Source organism: Macaca thibetana, chromosome 1, assembly GCF_024542745.1.
Source record: "Macaca thibetana thibetana isolate TM-01 chromosome 1, ASM2454274v1, whole genome shotgun sequence".
Classification (NCBI taxonomy): Eukaryota; Metazoa; Chordata; class Mammalia; order Primates; family Cercopithecidae; genus Macaca; species Macaca thibetana.
In genome coordinates this window covers 160,416,414-160,443,555 of record NC_065578.1, presented here as the reverse complement: position 1 = coordinate 160,443,555, position 27,142 = coordinate 160,416,414, and the positions used below count along the sequence as shown (strand labels likewise).

The 27,142-nt window shown below is 41.2% G+C and overlaps 2 protein-coding genes across 6 annotated transcripts in view; one reads left to right on the top strand and one right to left on the bottom strand.

Annotated features, from left to right (window-relative positions):
• TMEM183A (transmembrane protein 183A) overlaps positions 1-27,142 on the top strand; it is a 604,310-nt gene that overhangs the window by 274,484 nt on the left and 302,684 nt on the right. The window lies entirely within an intron of this gene.
• The window catches only part of KDM5B (lysine demethylase 5B), an 83,469-nt gene that overhangs the window by 31,818 nt on the left and 24,509 nt on the right, over positions 1-27,142 (bottom strand). For 3 of the 5 annotated variants that reach the window (XM_050762270.1, XM_050762283.1, XM_050762288.1), the window contains exons 2-9: positions 18,521-18,598; positions 15,480-15,602; positions 13,937-14,107; positions 8,578-8,712; positions 6,778-6,874; positions 4,891-5,000; positions 2,323-2,481; positions 300-419 (exon numbers count right to left, since the gene is read on the bottom strand). In XM_050762270.1, coding sequence (XP_050618227.1) covers positions 300-419; positions 2,323-2,481; positions 4,891-5,000; positions 6,778-6,874; positions 8,578-8,712; positions 13,937-14,107; positions 15,480-15,602; positions 18,521-18,598 — 993 coding nt within the window. Of the gene's footprint in view, positions 1-299; positions 420-2,322; positions 2,482-4,890; positions 5,001-6,777; positions 6,875-8,050; positions 8,159-8,577; positions 8,713-13,936; positions 14,108-15,479; positions 15,603-18,520; positions 18,599-22,234; positions 23,836-27,142 lie in introns of those variants that run through there. The other 2 variants (XM_050762293.1, XM_050762274.1) reach the window with 2 other exon arrangements.

Below are 27,142 nucleotides of genomic sequence, written 5' to 3'. Positions count from 1 at the left end.
TTCTTTATATTTGTTGGACCAAAACGATTGCTGATGATTTTCTTTATTAGTATTCTATTACTGGTGCTGTATGATCAGTGTGGAAGAGGTATCTTTAGAGAAATCCTAAAATAAAAAATTAGAATGCTTTTTAAAGTATTGTGAAATTTTAAATACCACAAAACAAATTAAAGGTTTCATTCTGCTTTCTGTGTGATAATGCCTAATAGAGTGAGGCCTCAACTAAAAATCCGTCTTCAGGTACACTTTTCTCCAAAAGCTATTAAAATCCTAAATCGAAGCAGTATATATGTACATACATGGACTGGCATGTTGAAGTAATCAGATTTGAACGCATCTGCCATTTCCCCAAAAGTACGGAGGGTATAGTCCCTGGCTGCTTGTTCAAAGCCAAATGCTTCTTGTGGCTTACTACATTCCTGAAAATAAAAAAGAAAATTATGTTCTAGGTGACACTGAAAACACCAAGTATACTTGGTCAATCATCAAGCTGGCAGATACAAAACAAGGCTCTGTGTATTCTACTGCTATGCTAGGTCTATATTATAAAAATAAACCTGCCTGAAAAATGTGGTTATTTTAATAAGCAAATGAAATACATTTTATTTATTTGCTAATGAGCAAATAAAATGTCAGTTTTAACAACCACAACTTGGATAAATTTACATACTTATAAGAGGCAGGCTAAAGATTCGACTTCCTTCAAAATCAAATAATGTTTTCAATACTGAAAATGAGAGTAATAATGTTCTCCTGGGAGTTAAAATTATAAAATCAACATACAATAGATCAAAATAGAGATAAACCACTTGATGGAAACAGAATGGCTCTCAGGCCAGCAATATTTGATTATAATCTAATACTGGGAGTTAACAGGGGCAGTATAAACTGCCTTAGATCTTCGTGAGCCAATAGACTTAAATATTCCAGATCCATTGATAAGGTCATCCCTATTACAAGTTATTAAATAATTTATCTAACATCCATGACCCCCTGCCCTGTCCCATGCTTAATGACCTCCCATTGATAGAGACATCCTTATGTTGTAACATAGCTACACGGAAAAGCACTCAAACCTTTATATCCATGCTATACTTAAACCTCCTTACTATTATATTACAATTTAACCCTAACAAGGGTAATAGACTGACTGCTACATAATATTAATACAAAATAATCCTAATGGCTGGACGCAATGGCTCACACCTGTAATCCAGTCCTTTGGGAGGCCGAGGCAGGCGGATCACCTGAGCTCAGGAGTTTGATAAAAGCATGGACAACATGGCAAAACCCTGTCTCTACTAAAAAATACAAAAATTAGCTGGGCATGGTGGTGCAAGCCTATAGTCCCAGCTACTTGGGAGGGTGAGATGGGAGGATCACTTGAGCTGGGGAGGCAGAGGTTGCAGTGAGCTGAGATCACACCACTGCACTCCACTGTACTCCAACCTGGGTGACAGAGTGAGATCCTGTCTCAAAAAAAAAAAAAAAAAAACCTCAAAAAGATAATCATAGATCCTTTTCAGATTTTACCAATGACAGCATGCACTATTAAAAACATCAGTAATCAAAGTGCTACATGAAAATGTCTCTATAAATGAAAAAAGCAGATTACTAAAATTACTTATATAATGTAGCTCCATTTGTTTAAAATAGAAAAAAGGCAGGATGAATATACACCAAGACATTAACAGTGGTTATGTATGCACTGTGAAAGCATAGCTCTACTTTTTAAGTTGTTCAGTGTTTTAATAATTCTTGCAAAGAGCATGTAATGCTTTTTATAAGAATTTTTTTAAAAAAAGATAGTTATTACAAATTATTTTCTGCCTCTTAACTACCCACATACATTGTGGAACTCACTTCTAAGACCTCTTTCCTATTCAGGTCCATCCCAGTTTTCTTCATGGACCTCATTACTGTCGACTGCCAAATCTAAAACTCAAAGGCAGGCCAAATGAGGTGGCTCAGACCTGTAATCCCAGCAATTTGGAAGGCCGAGGTAGGAGGATTATTTGAGGTCAGGAGTTCAAGATCAACCCTGGGCAACATGGTGAAACCCCTCTGTACAAAAAATACAAAAATCAGCCAGGCATCATGGCATGGGCCTGTAGTTCCAGCTACCTGGGGGGCTGAGGTGGGAGAACTGCTTGAGCCAGGGAGGTTGAGACTGCAGTGAGCCATGTTTGTGCCACTGCACTCCAACCTGGGCAACAAAGTTAGTCCTTGTCTAAAAATAAAATAAAAAATAAAAAAAACTCAAAGGCAAAGAAAAATGCCCTAAAAAAATCTTCTAGTGTTACCTCTACCATTAATTATTACCTGAGCCAAACACTTAGGACACCTCCAGTCTCCCTTGGGAACATCATGGAGAGGTGGGATCAAGCAAAAGGTATGGTAACTGTCATCACAGCCATCACACAACAGTAGCCGGTCTTCATCATTGCCACTGCCACATAAGAGACAGACATACAGATCCACCTGTAGCAATAAAAATGGGTAGAGAACAAAGGAACATGATCTATTATTTGATTTTCTAAAATTCTAGAAATGAAATGGATCTGAGGCATAATCTAGTCTCTACATCCTGCTACAAATGCTTCAACCTCTATAAAGGATACTTTAAATAAAAATGCTTCACTTTCTATGAAGGATATTTCACAATACCTCATGCATACCCAAATATAAGGTGGAATCTCCTAGCTTTCTCAATTGTCATATGTTTAAAGTTTGTTATTTAAAGTTTTTAGTAGGTTCCAAAACAACAAGATGCTAAGGTTACAGGCCAAGTGTGGTGGCACATGCCTGTAGTCCCAACTATTTGGGGAGGTGAGGCAGGAGGACTGCTTGAGCCTCGTAGGTCAAGGTTGGAGTGAGCCCTTATTGCACTGTTGCACTCTAGCCTGGGTGACAGAGATCCTGTCTCAGAAAAAAAAGAGAAAAAAAAGACACCAGGTAATAAATTACCAACCTAACCAAAAGTATAATTTGTGAAGGAAAATATAATTTTTCCATATTTAAAACAAAACTGTTTTAAAGTTCCTGGCACAGTGGCTTAAGCCTGTAATCCCAACACTTTCTGGGGGCCTGGTGGGACTGCTTGAAGCCAGGAGTTTGAGACCAGCCTAGGCAATATGGCAAGACACTGTCTCTACAAGAAATTTAAAAAAGAAAAATTAGCTGGGCATGGTGGTGCACACCTGTGGTCCCAGCTACTTAAGAGGCTGGGACAAGAGGATCCCTTGAGCCCAGGAGTTCAAGGCAGCAGTAGCTATGATTGTGTCACTGTACTCCAGTCGTCTCTAAAAAAGTAAAAATAAACTACCACTTTTAATTCTAATTAAGGGGTCATGGTTAAGAACTTCCCCTAATGCCCAGTGATAAGGCATAGTTGTTACTTTTTTTTTTTTTTTTTTGAGACGGAGTCTAGCTCTGTCGCCCAGGCTGGAGTGCAGTGGCTGGATCTCAGCTCACTGCAAGCTCCGCCTCCCGGGTTTACGCCATTCTCCTGCCTCAGTCTCCGGAGTAGCTGGGACTACAGGTGCCCGCCACCTCGCCCCGCTAGTTTTTTGTATTTTTTAGTAGAGACGGGGTTTCACCGTGTTAGCCAGGATGGTCTCGATCTCCTGACCTCGTGATCCGCCCATCTCGGCCTCCCAAAGTGCTGGGATTACAGGCTTGAGCCACCGCGCCCGGCCAGGTATTACTTTTTATCAGGTACACTGTATTCCCCCAAAAACTCGTATGTTGAAGTCCTAACCCTCGGTACCTCAGAATGTGACTATATTTGGAAATGAGTCCTTACAGAGGTAATCATCCAATATGACTGGTGTCCTTATAAGGACAAAGATATGTACAGAGGAAAGACCATGTGAAAGACAGCCATCTACAGCCAAGGAAAGAGGGCTCAGAAGAAATCAACTCCGCCAACACCTTGATCTCAAATTTCCCAGCCTATACAACTGTGAAAAAATAAATTTCTGTTGTTTAAGCAACTCAGTCTGTGGCACATCCTTATGGCAGCCATAGCAAACTATTACTCAATACTAGAAAGCTGAGAATTCAACTAAACGGGGAGTCTAACTGTTTCAGTATATTTACTGTAGCAAATAGGAATCTAGCTCTGTCAGTTTTCTGATTGTATTGGGGAGAGGGGGTGGGGCAGAAGGTGACATTTATGGAGAGAACACTCAATTAGAATAATTTCTAGTTCCATGAAAAAAAGCACTGTTTCAGGCTCTCAGAAGGGGGTAGAGAAGAACCAGATCCTTTCTAATGCCATCAGGCTTTACTTTTAATAAAAGTTTTCCACAGAATAAACAGCTCCCAGCCCTCTAACTCTGCCATGCCCTCCTCCCTACTCCCCACTGCTTTCCTTTGTTCCTTTTCTTTCTCTTCCTTCCTTCTCTACTTCCTTTTCATTCCTTCCTTCCTCTTCCTCCTTCCTTTCTCTTTTTTGTTCCTTCTTTCCATTTCCTTCCTTCCCTTTGCTAGCTGGAAAGTTGGAAAACACTAACTTGGATTTTTGAGCTAGCCTTCAGCTCATGTAGAAGGGAGCTAGTGAATTAAGAGCAATTCTACGTATAATGAGCTAGATTACAGTTCATTATTATTCAGTGCTAAAACTGAATGTATTCCAGAAAATGGCAGTCAATGCCCCCTCCAGATGTTACTACCATCTTTATAGTACGATCATGTATTTCCTCATTCCTCATTTATTAACTAATACTACAAACTGACTTCAAAAGATATTTTTATTGTCAGACACTAAGTTAAACAATCTTATTTAAAGCACAAATTTAAGTTTAAACTTGGGGGTCAAGGGGATTAAAGAAAGGAAGGGAAGAAGGAAAATAGGAAAGAAAAAGGAGAAAGGGAGATGTCACTCACAGCATTGGTGGCCTTTTTAGATCGACTCTTGGGCTTTTCCTTCTCATTTTCTACAATATAATCTTTCCTCTCAATAGGTTCTTGCTTGATGCTACTCTTCATTTCTTTCTCTGTAGGAGGCAATCCAAAATTAGCTCTTTCTGTACAATGCTTTTTTCCACTTCCTCCCTCAACTGATCATCTCCCTCCCAAAGCACATACCGTACACAAACACAATTTCATGTGTGTTTTCATTTTAGTAGCAATAGCACCCAGTATACTTTATTCAAGGGCTCAAATGCTGATTACTTTATGATAAAATGCAAACTCTTGTGCCATTTAAATTTCAGGATGTAGGTTACTTCTGAAGATGTCTCTCAGGTTTGTATGCTTTCAAAATAGGAACTAAGTTTTCTTAAGACCAACACATAACATATACTGATGAAATCAAATTCCTCTTGGCCATGACTGTAAGAGACCAACAGTTCCCCAACTATACCTCCTCCATATAACACATTATCTCTCCATGATCTAAGATGACTTCCTGGTCATCCTCCTGGTCTCCAAATTCCTGGTTCTGAAGACTAAGAAGTTTGGCAAAAACACTGGCTATCAATTACTGAACTATCATGTGGTAGGCAGTGTGCTCAATGCTTCCCATAAAGTATTTAATCCTTCACAACAAACCCATTTCAAAGGTAAGAAAACTGATGTTGGCCGGGCACGGTGGCTCAAGCCTGTAATCCCAGCACTTTGGGAGGCCGAGACGGGCGGATCACGAGGTCAGGAGATCGAGACCATCCTGGCTAACACGGTGAAACCCCGTCTCTACTAAAAATACAAAAAAACTAGCCGGGCGAGGTGGCGGGCGCCTGTAGTCCCAGCTATTTGGGAGGCTGAGGCAGGAGAATGGCGTAAACCTGGGAGGCAGAGCTTGTAGTGAGCTGAGATCCGGCCACTGCACTCCAGCCTGGGTGACAGAGCGAGACTCTGTCTCAAAAAAAAAAAAAAAAAAACTGATGTTAAAGTAAGTCAAGAAACATCTCTAAGGTTACATAACTAGTTAGCGGTTATGCCAAGATTACTGTATTACTTTATATTGTACTTTCCACTGCATTGTGCTGCCTTTCCACTACCTCACTAATCCCTAGGTGGAACACATTTTATTAACTTCTTAATTTGTATGTGCCTCATATATAAGATTTCTCTTAAGAGAATCTCGGGTGCTGACGAGTTGATGGGTGCAGCACAGCAACATGGCACAAGTATACATATGTAACAAACCTGCACGTTATACACATGTACCCTAGAACTTAAAGTATAATAATAATTAAAAAAAAAAGAAAGAAAAAAAGAAAAAAAAGTGCTGTGAATTATAAATTTGATCTCTTTTAGTACTCTTTAAAGATGCAAATAAATTTCAGAATAACTTTAAACAAAAAAAAAAAGAGAATCTCAAATCCACCTCTCAGTGACTTACATCAAGTGATAGCCAGGCAAGCAATTAACTACAATTCAGATTTAGGAACATGTCTGTTTGCCTTGCCTGAAATAAATCTATTAGACACTCGGTCAAAGGCACCTATGTTTTTCACAAATTACTTCAAGTAACTGCGTTAAATCAAATTTCAAAGTAGCAACTCACTAGAGCTGAGAAACTCATCCACACTCCTAATATGCATACATATAGTTTCTGTTTCTCTCTCCCACTAGTCAGTTAATTATGAGAACAAGGACATTGTTGATATATTAAGATTTTATTTCTCAAAGCTCAACCCAGTGTAATAGCTGCTCTAATGTTTACTTTTTAATTTTTTCCATTGACTTTTTCAGCTTATAATGTTTACTTATGAATAGTTATTTACTTTATTTTCTTTTTCTTTCCTATTCACTGATAAATTTTCTTACCATTTTCACATTTTGGAGTTGGACAACCCATTCGACGTCTCAGATTATGAGTTCTGGCTTCTGTTGTCTCCTCAGGTTCTATTTTAATATTCATGGCCTAAAAAAATTGTCACATATATGAATATTTCCTTTAAGAAGATATAATCTTTAAAAATCCAACTGGAATCTCAAGATGACTATATCCTACCAATTGCCTCTATTAACAGAGCATTCAAAACATACTTCTCTCTCTTCTTAAGGAAGAAAGCTCACCTTTGAAACTACTATTAAAGCATGGATGAGAAATTTTAAAATAGGGAAAAGTTGGCCAGGCACAGTGGCTCACACCTGTAATCGCAGCACTTTGGGAGGCCAAGGCAGGCAGATCACTTGAGGTTAGGAATTCAAGACCAGCCTGGCTAACAGTGAAACCCTGTCTCTACTAAAATTACAAAAATTGGCCGGGCATGGTGGCATGCACCTGTAGTCCCAGCTACTTGGGAGGCTAAGGTAGGAGAATTGCTTGAACCCAAGAGACAGAGGCTGCAGTGAGCTGAGATCATGCCATTGCACTCCAGCCTGGGTGACAGAGCAAGACTCCATCTCAAAAAAAAAAAAAAAAAAAATAGGGAAAGTCAAAGGATCAAGAACAAATTGTGGCTGGGTGAGGTGGCTCACACCTGTAATCCCAGCATTTGGGGAGGCTGAGGTGAGTGGATCACTTGAGGCCAGGAGTTTGAGATCAATCTGGCCATCATGGCAAAACCCCATCTCTAACTAGAAATACAAAAATTAGCCAGGTGTTGCATACTCGGGAGGCTGAGGCAGGAGAATGGCGTAAACCTGGGAGGTGGAGCTTGCAGTGAGCCGAGATCGCGCCACTGCACTCCAGCCTGGGCGACAGAGCGAGACTCCATCTCACACAAAAGAAATTTTAATTAGTTAGGCATGCATGGCATGCATCTGTAGTTCTGCATGGCATGCATCTGTAGTTCCAGCTACTCGGGAGGCTGAGGTGGCAGTTATCACCTGAGCCTGGGAGTTGAAAGTTGCAGTAAGCTATGATCATGCCACTGTACTCCAGTCTAGGTGACAGAGCGAGACCATCTCTAAAAAGAAGAGGCCGGGCGCGGTGGCTCACGCCTGTAATCCCAGCACTTTGGGAGGCCACAATGGGTGGATCACGAGATCAGGAGATTGAGACCATCCTGGCTAACACAGTGAAACCCGTCTCTACTAAAAATACAAAACAAATTAACTGGGCGTGGTGGCACACGCCTGTAGTCCCAGCTACTGGGGAGGCTGAGGCAGAAGAATTGCTGGAATCTGGGAGGCGGAGGTCGTAGTGAGCCAAGATCGCGCCACTGCACTCCAGCCTGGGCAACAGAGTGAGATTCTGTCTCTAAAAAACAAAGAAGTCTGAGAAAAATGGCTTTAACTGTCTTCTAACCACTCTGTTTAAAAAACCTCCTAATCTACATGTTTTCTAGCCTTAATCCCCATTAAACATTGCCCAACTTTGTGAGGGTAATGGGCAATCCAAGTAGGAACACAGAACACCAATTCTTCCTAAGGCCTTGATTGGTAACAAGCAGCAGTCTGTACAGGCAGCATAAACTTAGAAAGACTTCTTCGATTCCTTATCCCTTTGATGGCACAATTCACCCAAGTGTAAAAGTTGGAATACAAACAGCATCCCTTTGCGAGATTAACAAGGTTCAAAACTACAAAGAGCATACACATGAGAGAAATCCAGTGTCAGACAGCCATTGGTAATAGGGCTTGAGAATTCCTTCTAAATTAACCTCATGAGGCTCTTACCTCTGCTCTCATGCGTTTTGCTCGTCGGGCTGGGGGGCACGTTTCCGAAGGCTGCACAGACTGCCTCTGGGGAATATCATGGGGTTTGTACTCCTTGTCCTTAGTGTCTGTGGTCAGGTTTGGCTTCTGCAAACACTAGAAATAACAACTATACTGATAAATTCCTTCCCTTTTTAATCTTACAGAGTTTCAGTGGATTTTTGTAAGGTACATTTTACAACTATTTATCTAGACAACAGGCCTATAATTTTTAAAAATCTAAATAAAAATAAAGACAAGTCTGCAGTTACCAACCACATACATACATCTATAAAGGTTTAAAACATTTTAAAAATTTTTAACAGGGGGTTTTGCTTTGATTTTTCATTGCTGACATCATCAGGTTACAACAGACCATAGCTGTCTCAAGGCATTCCCAATAAACCACTTGGAATTATTTGTGCTTGCAACTGTCAGTTAATGGAAGGTCCATATTGTTAGAAAGGCCCCTTATAAGCTCCCAAAACAATTTTCCATATTAAAAATATCTCATTTTTTAAAAGTGTTTTCTAGATTTTACAACTGTATAGTTTCAGATATAACTAGCAAAGTTATCATCCAAAGATACCACCTGAATTGAGAAAACAGGTCATTTAACTAAAGCAGTCTTCCTCACTAGGGTTTCTATTTACCACAGTATATCCCTACAAAGTCTAACTCGCAAGGCAAAGATCAACTGGTAGCCCACAGCAATAACTTTGGTTCTGATCAAAAATGCATCTCTCTTCTTGCTTTGGTTTTTCTTTTTAGTTTTATTCTAAGCTATTAACACAACAAAATGTTGCCACTGAAGCTAATATGAATTTCAGGTAAGTACTACTCTTTCATAAGAGGACCCACAAACCTCATGAAAAACCTCTGTAAAAGTTTCAAAAGTAACCCTCTGGGGTGTGTTATAGCAGCTATATTTGGAATGAGATACATGGAAATAACAACCTTCCTGAAGCACTGACACTACGGGCAGTTACTACCATAGAATCTCACTAATGAGATTGGCCCCTTTCCTCCTCACATTTGCAGAAATACAGAGACGGGCAAAAGAACAAAAGAAAGTACAAAGCGACAAAATGATAAAATTTATTTCTGATAGTTAAGAAATATGATATACTATTTAAAAATACTGACTCATTACTTGTTAACAAGTAGTAAATCTACCACTGGTAATAGCACCCTATAAATATTAAATATTCTACTCATTCTACTTAAAACTACACATTGATTTGATCCAGAAAAGTTAACTATTATATTCCTAATAGTTAAGCATTTACATTCTGAAAAAAGTTGGTCAGGTGCGGTGGTGCCTTAAATAAGGTACCTTATTTAAGACTTACGGCTAGGTATAGTGGCTCACGCCTGTAATCCCAGCACTTTGGGAGGCCGAGGCAGGTAGATCACTTGAGGTCAGGAGTTCAAGACCAGCTTGGCCAACATAGTGAAACCCCGTCCTTACTAAAAATACAAAAATTAGCCGATGTGGTGACACATGCCTGTAATCCCAGCTACTCAGGAGGCTGAGGCAGGAGAATCGCTTGGACCTGGGAGGCAGACATTGCAGTGAGCCGAGATCGTGCCACTGCACTCCAGCCTGGGTGACAGAACATGATTCCGTCTCAAAAAAAAAAAAAAAAGAAAAAAGAAAAAATTATGAGACAAACTAAACACCAATGACAATTGAGAGAAAAAAATATTTTGTTTTTTACAAAAAGTAGTATATAGAACATTGCCTTCTGTTTTGTAACAAGTCCTCAGTTGAGCATTTACAGTATGTTTAATGAAAGCATGCAGAGGGGAATAAAACCTGTTCATCATGTAAATTAATCCCCTTTATGTATCCAACGTACTTTCTATTGGAGACACAAAAGTATGAGTGATTAGGAAAATACAAATTGAGCTGAATTACATAAATTGTACTAAGTGGATGATCACATATGTGGTTCCTCTCTCCTACTAGTTAGTCTCAATGGTTCCATCATCTATGGTCAGCTTGGTTCTGTAAGGACTTTGCAGATCTAAGACAATCATGCCCTGTAGTTTTTTAGAATAAATAAGAAGAGCTTTATTATTTTGCTCCAAACCACAATTTAAAATACACATGATATGGTTTTATATCTAGTGTTATTAACATACAGACGCTAATTTTAACCTTTATTTGAGAAACTAGGACTTACAGGTGATTTAATATCATCATCATGCCATAACCACATCATCCCACAAAGGCAGAGCAATCCCTTAAGACATTTAGAAAACATGATGATGCAAGATTGAGGCCTCTGTTCCACTGGAACAGTGTATCAACTTTTCTCAAGCTTCCTAAAATTTAACTTATACTCTCCCTTCACCCTTCTGCAATAATTCCTTCACTGTACACCTCTGTTTTTCCTAAGTATATGTTCTTCAATTCTTCTCTCCCTAATAACTATTTCAAAAATCAGAAATAGATGTGAAAATTTACATACAAGGAATGTTCATCATAGTATTATAATAAAAAACTAGAATCGACCTAAACATTCTACAATAGAAGAAATAAAAATAAGGTCTGGCTATAAAAAATGGATTGCCACAGTCATTAGAAATCGCATTTTCAAAACTATTCAATGATATGGCAAATGCTCATATGATTAGTAAAAAAACCCAAGATGCAATGATGTATACATCATTGAAGAAGAGTACACTTTCAATTTGTGAATGTATGCATAAAAATAGCCCTGAGAGAAATAACAGGTGGAAGGATCAGGAGTGATTTTATTTTGCCATACTCTCCTCCTGTGTTTTTAAACTTTCTACAATGAATGTGTATCACTTCCTAAAACATACTTGGCACACAGTAAGTCACTCACAAATATCTACCTTTACTGTAGATGCAATGTTTACAAAAGGGTACCTTTTAAATACTTACTCCTTTCAACTCCTTGATTGTATAAATATTTAAGTGACTTTTAACCATAAAACTACATTGCCTTTTTAAGTATATAAGTGACATGTTTCTAAAATGTTACAATCCACAAAGCATCATTAAAAGGACTCTCTCTTCCTTTATTCACTATAACTTCCATACTTAGGAAGAGTTCAAGAAGAGAAAATTAACCTATTACGGGTAACTGTATCTAGATGTGACTATGAGGCAAAAACGTTCCACATTCAACATTCTATTTTTTATTTTTGTTTCTTTATTTTTTGAGACAATCTCGTTCTAAGTCTTGTTCTGTCACCCAGGCTGGAGTGCAATGGCGTGATCTTGGCTCACTGCAACCTCTGCCTCCCGGGTTCAAGCAATTCTCCTGCCTTAGCCTCCCAAGTAGCTCAGATTACAAGCGCCTGCCACCACATCCAGCTTTTTTTTTTTTTTTTTTTTTTTTTTTGTATTTTTAGTAGAGACGGGGTTTTGCCATGTTGGCCAGCCTGATCTCAAACTCCTGACCTCAGGGGATCCACTTGAGGCCTCCCAAAGTGTTGGGATTACAGGTGTGAGCCACCGCACCCAGCCTATTTTTTTTTAATTTTTTTTATTTTTTGAGACAGAGTCTTGCTCTGTCACCCAGGCTGGAGTGCAGTGGCACAATCCCAGCTCACTGCAACCTCCAACTCCTGGGTTCAAGCAATTCTCCTGCTCCAGCCTCCCATGTAGCTGGGACTACGGGCGCACGCCACCATGCCCAGCTAATTTTTGTATTTTTAGTAGAGACAGGGTTTCACCATGTTGGCCAGGATGGTCTCCATCTCTCCATCTAGTGATCCGCCCACCTTGGCCTCCCAAAGTGCTGGGATTACAGGCCTGAGCCATCGCTCCCAGCTCACACTCAACATTCTAAACAATTTCATCCATGGGCTCACTAAACATTCACATAATGTACTAAACAAACAAACAAAAAGTTTTGAATGTCAGATTGGCCACTTTCTTCTATGCTAAAAAGTGTTAGCCAGGCCTGTAATCCCAGCACTTTGGGAGGCTGAGGCGGGCGGATCACGAAGTCAGGAGATCCAGACCACGGTGAAATCCCCTCTCTACTAAAAATACAAAAAATTAGCCGGGTGCGGTGGCAGGCGCCTGTAGTCCCAGCTACTCGGGAGGCTGAGGCAGGATAATGGCATGAATCCGGGAGGCGGAGCTTGCAGTGACCGGGAGATCGCCCCACTGCACTCCAGCCTGGGGGACAGAGCGAGACTCCATCTCAAAAAAAAAAAAAAAAAAAGTGTTCACCTGGAATCAATAAGGGAAAGAGGGAAGAAAAACAAATCTACTGGATTTAAGCATTACAGATGGTGTGTTTGTGTGTGTATAGTATTAGGACGGGACTTTGGTTAGTGACTTACCCCTCAAAAACTATGTTATTCTCTTCCTACCTCTCTACAGCACAGAAAACAATTCTTAAAATTATAGGGCTCACTGCTGTAGTCCTAAAATAACTCAAAGGGTGTGAATGGATAATGACACCCCTCTTCTTTCTACCAAGGCATGGAAATAAATGGGAAGCTTTTATAGTATTGTTTTACTTACAAGTTTTTAAGTGAATAATTTCACAAATACCATTTTGTCAGAAATGAACATGGCTACATAGGAACTGCTAGAAGAGGAACCCATTAGCTATGCAGCATTATAAAATCCCCTATCTTTACCATATCAACATTCTGACAATCTCCTAAAAAATCTCAGCTGGCAAAAGAGAATAGGTAGGTAAGTTATTTCACAGCTTATACCTTCATATGACAGCCAGGAATACTTTAGCTACTTTAAATTTAAAGAGAACAAAGTTGTAACAAGTAGATAATAATCAACTCCTCAGCTTTTGACAGTAAAAAAATTTCCTCCACAATCTTATTCATTCCAGAAACAAACTTCTAAGTATAGTTGCTCTCAAAGCAGAACAAAAACACTAGAGGAAAAAACACAAAACAAGGTATTTTTTTGTTTCAGACGGAGTCTCGGAGTCTCGCTCTTTGCCCAGGCTTGAGTGAAGTGGCACGATCTCGGTTCACTGCAACCTCCACCTTCTGGGTTCAAGCAATTCTCCTGCCTCAGCCTCCCGAGTAGCTGGGATTACAGGCACCCACCACCATGCCCAGCTGATTTTTGTATTTTTAGTAGAGACGAGGTTTCGCCATGTTGGCCAGGCTGGTCTCAAACTCCTGTCCTCAGGTGATTCACCTGCCTTGGCCTCCCAAAGTGTTGGGATTACAGGAGTGAGCCACCGCACCCCGACAAAACAAGGTCTTCTAAAACAAGGTCTTCCAAACACAATCAAGGCCTTTTCATTTTCCTGAAAAGACAATGTACTGATAAGTAGTAAGATAAAACAGGTTAAGGCTAGCCCCCAAAACTTACCCTTAAGCTGTCTCCGGACAGGAATAAGTTGTAGGGGTTAAGGATTCGTTCATAATGCCCTCTGATATGTGAGCCCACTGCTTTGCCAGGAGCAAATCCCATCTTGGTGGCAATTTTGGTCCATTTTCTATCCTTGCAAACAACTGCAAATCCACCTTCTTCTGCAACTAACTGTTAAAATAGCAAAATTAGAAACAACTATATGGAGTCACTTCTAATCGCACCTAAGTATGACTCCAAGGGGAAAATGTTCTTGGCTATGGTTATCTTTTAAAAACATGTTTTGCCAATCAAATATATATATACATACACACACACACACACACATATATATACTCACACACACATATATACACACTACTAATTTTAAGTTAGAAATTTTAAACATCTCTCTTGACAACATGGTCCATAAACATTTTGTCCCCTCTAAGCTACTTTTCACATCCCCAAAGCAATCATGTGGAAAGAATCAGTTTACCTAAAACTAAATCTCTACCAAAGAAGGGACTATAATACTTGGTCTTACTCTGGACTCTTAAATAAATCTCCAAAAACTAAAGACTAGGATGCATGCCAGCATGTTTGATGGAAAGAACGTAAAGTTCAGAAATCAATTGGGCCTGGTATTGAATTATGGCTCAGTTTTTTTTCTTTTTTTTTTTCCCTGAGACGGAGTTTCTCGCTTGTTGCCCAGGCTGCAGTGCAATGGCGCAATCTCGGTTCACTGCAACATCCGCCTCCTGGATTCAGGCAATTCTCCTGCCTCAGCCTCCCAAGTAGCTGGGATTACAGGCATGTGCCACCATACCCAGCTAATCTTGTATTTTTAGTAGAGACGGGGTTTCGACATGTTGGTCAGGCTGGTATGGAACTCCTGACCTCAGTTGATCCACCCGCCTCGACCTCCCAAAGTGCTGGGATAACAGGCATGAACCACCATGCCCGGCCATAGCTCAGCGCTTTTTAGCTTTTTATCACCCTGAGCCTCAGTTTCCTTATCTGTAATAAAAAGAAATAGTTTGCAGAATTTTTGTAAAGTGTGAAAATGAGAAAAACAGGTGGCAGCAAAATATTCCACAAGGCTTCAAGACCTGGGAAGCAGAGCCTGATGATCCTCATCACTCAACTGACTTGAGAACCTCATTTTGCACATCTCAAAAAATAAGTTTCTTTGTTCTTTCTTTCTTTTTTGGGACAGCATCTTGCTCAGTTACCCAGGCTGGAGTGCAGTGGTGCAATCACAGCTCACCACAGCCTCCACCTCCTGGGCTCAAGTGATCCTCCCTCCTTAGCCGCCCAAATAGCTGGCACATGCCACCATGCCTGTCTAATTTTTTAATTTTTTGTAAAGACAGGGTTTCCCTATGTTACCCAGGCTGGTCTCAAGCAATCTTCCTCCCCTAACCTCCCAAAGTGCTAAGATTACAGGCGCGAGCCATCTGACTGAGCAGTAAGTTCCTTTTTAAGGCAAAGAAGATCAAATTCATTCTGTCAGTAAGATTATTAAATGAGTAAGATGGTAAGATGGTCATTAGCCCATTACCTTATTAAGCTGAAATAAGTCCAAGATCTTCCTCTCCACATGTGGAATTTTCAGAGTACTTCCCTGTAACTCCCAGTACTTCGCGATCTGGTCCAAGAAATTCAATTTTACTCGAGTTTGAGCCTAAAAGACAAAGAATTGATTGAGTTTTCATCTCATTTAGCTTATTTTAAAGCTCCTATTACCTGCCCATGTGATATTTTCTTTCACAGAATATTTAAGTACAATACCATTTTTTAAAAAATTTTTTAAATTTAATGCTCTTTCAGCAGAACCATATAATACCACTTTCTGAATTCAATGAGAAACAGCCAAAAATACAGAAAATATAGCTGGTTAAATAATTATACATGGCCAGCTGGGCACGGTGGCTCACGCCTGTAATCCCAACACTTTGGGAGGCCGAGGCAAATGAATCACAAAGTCAGGAGTTCAAGACCAGCCTGGCCAACATGGTGAAACACCCATCTCTATTAAAAATACAAAAATCAGCCGAGTGTGGTGGCGCTTGCCTGTAATCCCAGCTACTCAGGAGGCTGAGGCAGAAGAACAGCTTGAACTCGGGAGGCAGAGGTTGCAGTGAGCTGAGATCACACCACAGTACTCCAGCCTGGACGAGACAGCAATACTCCATCTCAAAATAATAATAATTATACGGCTGGGTGCGGTGGCTCATGCCTGTAATCCCAACACTTTGGGAGGCCGAGATGGGTGAATCATGAGGTCAGGAGTTCAAGACCAGCCTGGCTGACATGGTGAAATCCCGTCTCTACTAAAAATACAAAAAATTAGCTGGGCGTAGTGGCAGGCGCCTGTAATCCCAGCTACTCGGGAGGCTGAGGCAGGAGAATTGCTTGAACCTGGGAGGCAGAGGTTCATGAGCCAAGATCATGCCACTGCACTCCAGCCCAGATGACAGTGCGAAACTCCGTCTCAATAAAAAAGAAAAATAGGCCGGGCGCGGTGGCTCAAGCCTGTAATCCCAGCACTTTGGGAGGCCGAGGCGGGTGGATCACAAGGTCAGGAGATCGAGACCACAGTGAAACCCCGTCTCTACTAAAAATACAAAAAATTAGCCGGGCGCGGGGGTGGCGGGCGCCTGTAGTCCCAGCCACTCAGGAGGCTGAGGCAGGAGAATGGCGGGAACCCGGGAGGCGGAGCTTGCAGTGAGCCGAGATCGCGCCACTGCACTCCAGCCTGGGCAACAGCGTGAGACTCCGTCTCAAAAAAAAAAAAAAAAAAAAAAAAAAAAAAAATAAAATAAAAAAGAAAAATAAAAAAATAATAATTATACATGGTCGGGTGTGGTGGCTCACACCTGTAATCCCAGCACTTTGGGAGGCCAAAATGGGCAGATCACTTGAGGCCAACAGTTTGAGACCAGCCTGGCCAACATGGTGAAACCCCATCTCTACTAAAAACACAAAAATTAGCTGAACATGGTGGTACACGTCTGTAATCCCAACTGCTCAGGAGGCCACAGCAGGTGAATCACTTGAACCTAAGAGGCAAAGGTTGCAGTGAACTGAGATTGTGCCACAGCACTCCAGGCTTGGTGACACAGCGAGACTCTGTCCCCCCCCCCCAAAAAAAAAATATAGGCCGGGCGCGGTGGCTCAAGCCTGTAATCCCAGCACTTTGGGAGGCCGAGACGGGCGGATCACGAGGTCAGAAGATCAAGACCATCCTGGCTAACACGGTGAAACCCCGTCTCTACTAAAAAATACAAAAAACTAGCCGGGCGAGGTGGCGGGCGCCTGTAGTCCCAGCTACTCGGGAGGCTGAGGCAGGAGAATGGCGTGAACCCGGGAGGCGGAGCTTGCAGTGAGCTGAGATCCGGCCACTGCACTCCAGCCTGGGCGACAGAGCAAGACTCCGTCTCAAAAAAAAAAAAAAAAAAAAAAAAAAAAATATATATATATATCTCCCCCCACCCCCCCCCCCCACACATTAACTCAACAAAAATTTAATTCAGGCCAGGCATGGTGGCTCACGCCTGTAATCCCAACACTTTGGGAGGCCAAGGCAGGTGGATCACCTGAGGTCAGGATTTCAAGACCAGCCTGGCCAAAAAGGTGAAACCCCATCTCTACTAAAAATACCAAAATTAGCCGGGCTTGGTGGCACACACTTGTAATTCCAGCTACTTGGGAGGCTGAGGCAGGTGAATGAATCACTTGAACCCAGGAGGCAGAGGTTGCAGTGAACCAGGATCATGCTGTTGCACTCCAGCCTGGGTGACAGAGCGGGACTCCATAATAAAAAAAGTAAAAATCTTAAGTGACTTTAAAAAAAAATTTAATTCAGCCCCTACCACGTGACAGACAAGGAATTAAACACTCAGTAAACCTTCCTGTGATGTAAGTAGGCACTCTGAAAGGAACTTAAGTAGTACTGTAAGCACAATTCCATATTATTGTTTAAAATTATATGACAAGTAAAGAAGCTTTTATATGCCCAGCTTTGGGAGGCAGAGGCAGGAGGATCACTTGAGCCCAGGAGTTTGAGACCAGCCTGGGCAACATAGGGAGACTCCATCCCTACAAAAAAAATACAATTTTGTGTGTGTGTATCTTCACATATGTAAATATGTATGATACAGGGTCTTGCTCTGTTGCCCAGGCTGGAGTGCAGAGTGCAGTGGCACAACCATGGCTCACTATAGTCTTGACCTCCCAGGCTGAAGCAACCCCCCCACCTCAGCCTCCTGAGTAGCTGGAACTATAGGTACACACCATCATCATCACACCTGGCTAGTTTTTAAAATTATGTTTTACTAGAGACAGGGTCTCAGTATGTTGCCCAGGCCAACCCTCCTGCCCCAGCCTCCCTAAGTGCTGAGATTACAAGTGTGAGTCACCATGCCTAGCCAATTCGATACTTTAAAGACCTGTTCTCTACAGAAATATTCTTATTTGCTCAAATACAAATCTAAAAACAGATTTACAATGGTGATTCTATAACAATTTTAATATATCCTAATAATTTCAAGGAGGGTCCCCCTGGAATACAGGCAAACAGAACACTAGTGAAGACATTACCTCCAATTCATTCAGTCTCTGGATACGTGGCGTAAAATGAAGTTTATCAACATCACATGCAAATGGTGGCTGCCAATCCTAGGAGAAAGCAAAGGCTCTTATTAGAGTAACTTGTAAGTATTTGAGATTTAAAATTTTGTTTTACAATTAAAACCCAGGTTAGGTAAATCTGATTCTAACCAGTCAAACAAAATAGAACACAAAGTAGTGGTTTCTCAACCTTTTGTCCAGGAGAACAGCAAAATATGTATGAACACCCTTTCCCAAATAAATATCACATATATACCTCTCCCCACAAATCTTCCCACTGAGCAATGTCACTGAGCCTGTTAAAAAAAAACACTCATTTAGGGAAAAGACACTTTGACTTCTGTATTACCATAGAAGTATCTCATTTTTTATATAACAGCTATATATCTATAACTTTAAAAAACACATTTAACCTTCCAGTCACATTAACTTTTTTAATTTTTTTTTTTTTTTTTTGAGATAGGGTCTCACTCTGTTGCCCAGGCTTAAGTGCAGTGGCATGATCACAGCTCATGGAAACCTCTGCCTCCTGAGCTCAAGCGATCTTCCACCTCAGCCTCTCAAGTATCTGGGACCACAGGTAAACACCACCACACTCAGCTAGTTTTTTAAGGTTTCTGTTAGAGACGAGGTCTAGGTACATGTATTGCCCATATCAGTCTCGAACTCTACGGCTCCAATGATCCTCCCACCTTGGCCTCCCAAAGTGCTGAGATTACAGGTGTGAGCCACCAAAGCCTGGCCTACATTAACTTTTCTTATCAAACTGGGGGTAAACTCTACAGTGGTGTCAGGGGGAGAAAAACTGACATCCAAATCCAATTTTAAAAGTCATCCTTGGCCGGGCACAGTGGCTCAACCTGTAATCCTAGCACTTTGGGAGGCTGAGGCGGGTGGATCTCCTGAGATCAGGAGTTCAAGACCAGCCTGACCAACATGGTGAAACCCTGTCTCTACTAAAAATACAAAAATTAGCCAGGTGGGGTGGCAGGCACCTGTAGTCCCAGCTACTCAGGAGGCTGAGACAGGAGAATCGCATGAACACGAGAGGCAGAGGTTGCAGTGAGCCGAGATCACGCCACTGCACTCCAACCTGGGCAAGAGAGCAAGACTTCATCTCAAAAAAAAAAAAAAAATTGTCCTTAATATGTATACTCATATAAACTGTTCTCTAGAGAATTGTCCTATCATGGAAGAACTGCCATCATGAGAAAGTAATCAGACAAGTAAAAAAATATATACATACATATTTTTATATACACACATATATATGTCAATTGTTACCTACAAAGGGAGAAAACTGAAAATGAATGTCCACAACAAGAGAAGAGCTAAAGGTATAAAAATGTGTTAATAGGTTTCAGTCTGGGATAATGAAAGGGTCTGGAGGCAGACAATGGTGACGGTTGTACAGCAATGTAAATGTACCCAATGCCAGTGAACTGTATCCTTAAAAATGGTTACAAAGGCAAAAATTTAATGTTATGTACATTTTAATATTTTAATACAATGAAAAAAGAAAAAAAGGAAAAATGTACCCTGTAGTATAGATTTTGTATGTATGTATGTATGTATTTATTTTGGAGATAGAGTTTCACTCTGTCGCCCAGGTTGGAGTACAATGACGTGACCTCGGCTCACTGCAGCCTTCACCTCCCGGGTTCAAGCAATTCTCCTGCCTCAGCCTCCCGACTAGCTGGCATTACAGGCATGTGCCACTACTACGCCCAGCTAATTTTGTATTTTTAGTAGAGACGGGGTTTCACTATGCTGGCCAGGCTGGTCTCAAACTCCTGACCTCAAATGATCCACCTGCCTAAGCCTCCCAAAGTGCTGGGATTACAGGCATGAGCCACCGCGCCTGGCCGTGACCTAGTAATTTTCTGATAGGAATTTATAAATATCTATTACCACTCACAACACCTGGATATAGGCAAAAGAAAATTCACTGCAAAATTCCTTCAAGTTAAAATTTAAGCACCTATCAGTAAGAGAATAACCTAAATAAATGTTGGTATATCTATAACCAACAATAAAATACCACTCAGCTATAGTAAAAAAAAAATCTAGATGTTCTAAATATGGAAAGATACCCAAGCTTCAATGAGCAAAAAACTAGAACAAAAACATGTATTAGGTTGGTGCTAATGTAATTGCAGATTTTGCCACTACTAAAAAAAAAAAAAAATACATACACGTATGTGGCAAAAGCTGTAATTTTGCCATTACCTACATACACATATGGCAAAAACCACAATTACGTTTGCACCAAGCTAATAACATTGTGTTGAACTTTACATATGCAGATTTTAAACAGTATCACAATAATAAGGAGAAAAGAGGCTTTTTAACATTTCAAATCTGTACTGTTGGAACTTATCATTATAGATTGCTTTTAGTTTAGAATAAAAATAACGGCCAGGCACAGTGGCTCATGCCTGTAATCTCAGCACTTAGGGCGGCAGCAGCAGGAGGATCACTTGAATCTAACAGTTTGAGACCAGTCTCTACCCATCTCTACCAAAAAATGTAAAAATTAGGCATAGTGGTGCAAATCTGTAGTCCTACCTACTCAGGAGGCTAAGGCAGGAGGATGACTTAAGCCCAGTGGTTCAAGTTTACAGTGAGCTATGATTGTGCCACTGCACTCCTGCTTGGGCAACAGAGCACGACCCTAGCTCTAAAATAAACACATAAATGAAACTGTTTTGTTTTAGTGATAGCAAAGACTTCAGTAAAAATGCCCACCAGCGATGCATGATAAAATGTTAAGCTAAAAAGCGATGGGTAAGGTCTTCAAGTGTTTAACATGGTTGTACTGTCTTTTTATGGTTAATGTTTAAAATGTCAGTTAAAAACATACTATACTTTGTTAAAGTTAAAAAATACCTCCATCCCAAGTGAAAAAGATTAAAGTCTGATTTGTTTTTGTTCAACTCAATAACTAAAAGCTAAAGTAATGTGTTTAATTTGTACAGAACACATCCTAGCAAAAGGAAATGACACTGCTTCTTCATATTCTATGGTAGGCTAACAGGAAGTCTTTATATTGCTCAGAGCTTTGCTTCTAGTGTGTTATAAAAGCTGTTGGTTTTCAGAAATGAATTGATCTGGGTTAAGGTGAGATCAAAAGCATATCAAAAATAATGTGTCAGAATATAGAAGTAAATGTTCAAATATTTAGTCTAAACAGTTTCAAAATGGCCTGAAAATTTTAACTAAGACTTACAGGTGATATATGTTATTCGCTGATTGATCAGATAATTTACCTTCTAATCCCAAAACACAATGATAAAGATATTAATCTGATGTTCTCAAAAGCCTATATATTAAAGTTTTACAAATTAAAATGAGCTTCTTTCTATGTATGAATATATACACAGTATGCTTATTTTGCCTAAAGCTAAAATGAATCCTGAAAATGATTCATCAAATGGAAACTAGTACATATCTGTCAATAAGAATGCTCATACAGTGGGTATGTTTAAAGAAATAGTTTGAGAAGATCATTTTTGCATTAAAAATAGATCACTACAAACTCTGTCATCTCTTCTGGTTATAAAGAATGAGAGAAGATATAAATGTCATTCAGTTTTGGGACATTCACTGTCAGCTGCAAAACTAGACTCCAATAAAAAAATCAAATTTATTTGTAATGTTCACTATCATATGGAACTAAGATACCTTTGACAAAGTCTGGTCTCTTTGGGACATGAATCTTTTTTTCTTTTCAAGTAGAGATGAGGTCTCACTATGTTGCCCAGGCTGGTCTGGAACTCCTGGGCTCAACAATCCTCGCATCTAGGCCTCCCAAAGTGCCAGGATTACAGGTGTGAGGCATGGCAGAAGCCAATCATAACTTTTAAATGGGGGGTAGGTGAAGTCACTATGAAAGGTAAATACAAGAGATCATAATAAAGCTTCTAAGGTGAAAATTTTGAAAAATAATCCTCGGGGCCGGGCGTGGTGGCTCACGCCTGTAATCTCAGCACTTTGGGAGGCTGAGGTCGGGGGATCACGAAGTCAGCAGATCGAGACCATCCTGGCTAACATGGTGAGACCCCATCTCCACTAAAAATACAAAAAATTAGCCAGGCATGGTGGCGGGTGCCTGTAGTCCCAGCTACACGAGGCTGAGGCAGGAGAATGGTGCGAACCTGGAAGACGGAGATTGCAGTGAGCCGAGATCGCGCCGCGCCACTGCACTCCAGCCTGGGCAACAGAGTGAGACTCCGTCTCAAAAAAAGAAAAAAGAAAAAGAATCCTCAAATTACGTAGCCAAATAAACAATCCAAATCCCCACTTAGAGACATTGTGATAATGTTTAACTTGATGCTTAAGTGTCTAAAAGGAATATAATGTAAGCTGGCCAAAAAGTAAAACTTATACTCCCTACCAATAAAATGGATCATAAATCACTTTTTCTAACATAAAACAGCCTTTACATACTAACTAGATGTAATAAGAATTTGTAGATTACATGCAGTTCCATATAAATTCCTTGCTGAGATTATTTTAATTTCCTTTACTTTCAAAACTTGAAAGTAAGCCAGGTGTGGTGGGGTTCACACTTTGGGAGGCCAAAAAGGGGAGGACTGCTTGAACCTGGGAGCTCAAGACCAGCCTGGGGGCTGGGCACAATGGCTCACGCCTGTAATCGCAGCACTTTTGGAGGCCAAGGCGGGCGGATCGCCTGAGGTCAGGAGTTCGAATCCAACCTGGCCAGCATGGCAAAACCCCATCACTAATAAAAATACAAAAATTAGCCGGACATGGTGGCACGTACCTGATAAAATAAAATAACTCTCATTCTTTATAACCAGCTACTCAGGAGGCTAAGACAGGAGAATCACTTGAACCCAGGAGGTGGAGGTGGCAGTGAGCAGAGATTACGCCATTGCACTCCAGCCTGGGTGACAGAGCAAGACTCTGAAAGAAAGACCAGCCTCGGAAACATAGTGAGGCTCTGTCTCTACAAAAACAAATTAAGTTAGCCAGGCATGGTGGCATGCAGCTGTAGTCCCAAGCTAATCAGGAGGCTGAGGTGGGAGGACTACTTGAACCGAGGAGGTCAATCCTGTAGTGAGCCATGATCATGCTACTGCACTCCAGCCTGGGCGACAGAGCAAGATTGTCTCAAAAAAACAAATAAAAATAACTTGAAAATGGTTTTATTTTAACCCTTACAAGATAAAGTACAAGAACCTTACTATTTAAAAGTTCAGGCTGGGTGCAGTGGCTCACGCCTGTAATTCCGGCACTTCAGGAGGCTGAGGCGGGTGGATCACGAGGTCAGGAGATGGAGACCATCCTGGCTAACACAGTGAAACCCCGTCTCTACCAAAAAAATACAAAAAATTAGCTGGGCGTGGTGGCAGGCGCCTGTAGTCCCAGCTACTCGGGAGACTGAGGTAGGAGAATTGCAGTGAGCCAAGATCGCACCACTATACTCCAGCCTGGGCGACAGAGCGAGACTCTGTCTCAAAAAAAAAAAAGTTCGATTAGTTTCCTTAAGACTCAAAAATGTATTTCCTTAGGAAGGCAATTAAGTAGAAAGTTGAAGCTTCAAAATCCTCAGAGGCCTGAGAAACATCAGGTAAACATTTTCCTCAGTGCCAGCACTAACTTAACAACTAAAAGCAGATTTTTTTTTTTTTTTTTTGAGACGGAGTCTCGCTCTGTCACCCAGGCTGGAGTGCAGTGGCCGGATCTCAGCTCACTGCAAGCTCCGCCTCCCGGGTTTACGCCATTCTCCTGCCTCAGCCTCCCGAGTAGCTGGGACTGCAGGTGCCCGCCACCTCGCCCGGCTAGTTTTTTGTATTTTTTAGTAGAAACGGGGTTTCACGGGGTTAGCCAGGATGGTCTCGATCTCCTGACCTCGTGATCCGCCCGTCTCGTCCTCCCAAAGTGCTGGGATTACAGGCTTGAGCCACCGCGCCCGGCCTAAAAGCAGATTTAACTGAGAGAAATGTTTAAAAAATAAAGTCAACCACTGTGAAAACAACTTTCAAAAGATGCTGAAGATTTTTCCAAAAAATGCCAGGAAAATTCACTCTGTAGAGGATCTGCTATTAACACCCACATATTTAATATATTAGAATACTGTTTTTATCTTTCTAAGTATAGAAAGGCTGTCATTTTGAGATCTGATAATTAGCAAAATCAAAAAGTATATGCTCTACAGAGGCTACGAAAGTTGGCTCTAACTCCCTGCAGACAAAACCAATTAGAAATCAGTGTCACAAAAGCACATTCTTGTTAGTTTACAAAGAATAACATCAACTAAGGACCAAAGCATTGTTTTAATTGTATATGTTCTATGAAACCCAGTCATCATAGAATAAATGCACTTGCAAGTTAGCAAACCTTTCAGGTGAGGATGACAAAATTTAACTTTAATATAAAGATCAGAATAACCGATATATGAAACATAATTTAAAAGACCACTTTCTCATCAAGTGAATGGTTTTAGGTCAGTAATATGCCCTTAAAACACCTGCACAGATGCAAAAGGTAGAACCAAGTATATCACAACTATTATAAACTCCTCCTATAAAAGACAAGCAGAGTTAACTATTGACGAGCCCCCGATGGAGTCTAATTGCCACTCACTGATAGGTATCTATCAGAAAAGCTTTGTAATACAAAGAATTGCATTCAAGATCTTCCAAACAGGGCCAGGAGCAGTGGCTCACGCCTGTAATCCCAGCACTTTGGGAGGCCCAGACAGACCTTGAGGCCAGGAGTTTGAGACCAGCCAGGCCAACATGGCAAAACCAAGTCTCTACAAAAAATACAAAAATTGGCCAGGCATTGTGGCACACACCTGGGATCCTAGCTACTCAGGAGGCTGAGGCACGATAATTGCTTGAACCTGAGAGGCAGACACTGCCCTCCAGCCTAGATGACAAAGTGAGAGCCTGTCTCAAAAAAAAAAAAAAAAAAAAAAGTACAGACTACCTTTTAGGACTATGGTGAGAACTGATTTTACAAATATAAAGGTTTTTTCATCAAATTGGAAAGTAAAAGTAACAATTATAATTATGTTAAGTTCTGACCACTGAAATATTAATTTTCCTCTACAAAAAGTGCTGCAACCTCAACTTTCAAGGAGCATCTGACCTCTAAACCTTACCTTTAAGGACCCTATCCTTCCAGCCTAACCCTAGTTGGCATGTAATTGTCAACTAGCATATTTTATCATAGCCACTTTAACACAGGTTAAAGGCCTCCTCTGTTTTCTCCATTGTTATTTCTCCAGTGGTCATTTTTTTCTTTTTTTTTTTGAGATGGAGTCTCGCTCTGTCACCCAGGCTGGAGTGCAGTGGCCGGATCTCAGCTCACTGCAAGCTCCGCCTCCCGGGTTTACGCCATTCTCCTGCCTCAGCCTCCCGAGTAGCTGGGACTACAGGCGCCTGCCACCTCACCCGCCCGGCTAGTTTTTTTTGTATTTCTTAGTAGAGACGGGGTTTCACCGTGTTAGCCAGGATGGTCTCAATCTCCTGACCTCGTGATCCGCCCCTCTCGGACTCCCAAAGTGCTGGGATTACAGGCTTGAGCCACCACGCCCGGCCCAATGGTAATTTTTATAGAACATAGTGATGCCATTTGCCTTTACCTTGTACATCAGAATAGATGTCAAAGAGGATAGATTTTCAAGTCACACACACTGCCTGGGTTCAAATCCTGGTACCACTGTGTGGCTTTGTACTAAGTTAAGTTCCTTGTACCTTACATATGTGAATAAAGGGATAATTGTGAGGGTTAAGTAAAATAATACAGGTAGAACCCTTAGACAACATTTACTTAACTTTAAGTAAATGGTCAAAAAAATACTTGTTTTGGGAAGGTGTGTGGTGGCTCAGGTCTGTAATCTCAGCATTTTGGGAAGCCAAGGCAGGCGGATCACGGGGTCAGGAGTTCGCAACCAGCCTGGCCAACATGGCAAAACCCACTCTCTATTAAAAATACAAAAATTATCTGGGTATGGTGGTGCACACCTGTAGTCTCAGCTCCTCAGGAGGCAGAGTACAAGAATTGTTTGAACCCAGGAGGCGGGTGTTGCGGTGAGCCGAGATTGCACCACTATTCCAGCCTGGTCAACAGAGGCAGACTCCTAATCCAAAAAAAAAAAAAAAATAGGGCTGGTTTTTCTTAGGAAAATATTCATGTTGCAAAGCTTTCGTTTCCAAGAGGCCTAATGCAGGCTTGTTTTTTGTTTGTTTTTATTTCTTTTTTTTTTTTTTTTTTTTTTTTTTTGAGACGGAGTCTCGCTCTGTCACCCAGGCTGGAGTGCGGTGGCCGGATCTCAGCTCACTGCAAGCTCCGCCTCCCGGGTTCACGCCATTCTCCTGCCTCAGCCTCCTGAGTAGCTGGGACTACAGGCACCCGCCACCTCGCCCGGCTAGTTTTTTGTATTTTTTAGTAGAGACGGGGTTTCACCGTGTTAGCCAGGATGGTCTTGATCTTCTGACCTCGTGATCCGCCCGTCTCGGCCTCCCAAAGTGCTGGGATTACAGGCGTGAGCCACCGCGCCCGGCCTGTTTGTTTTTATTTCTGTTTTTTAAGAGACAAGGTCATCCAGGCTGGAGT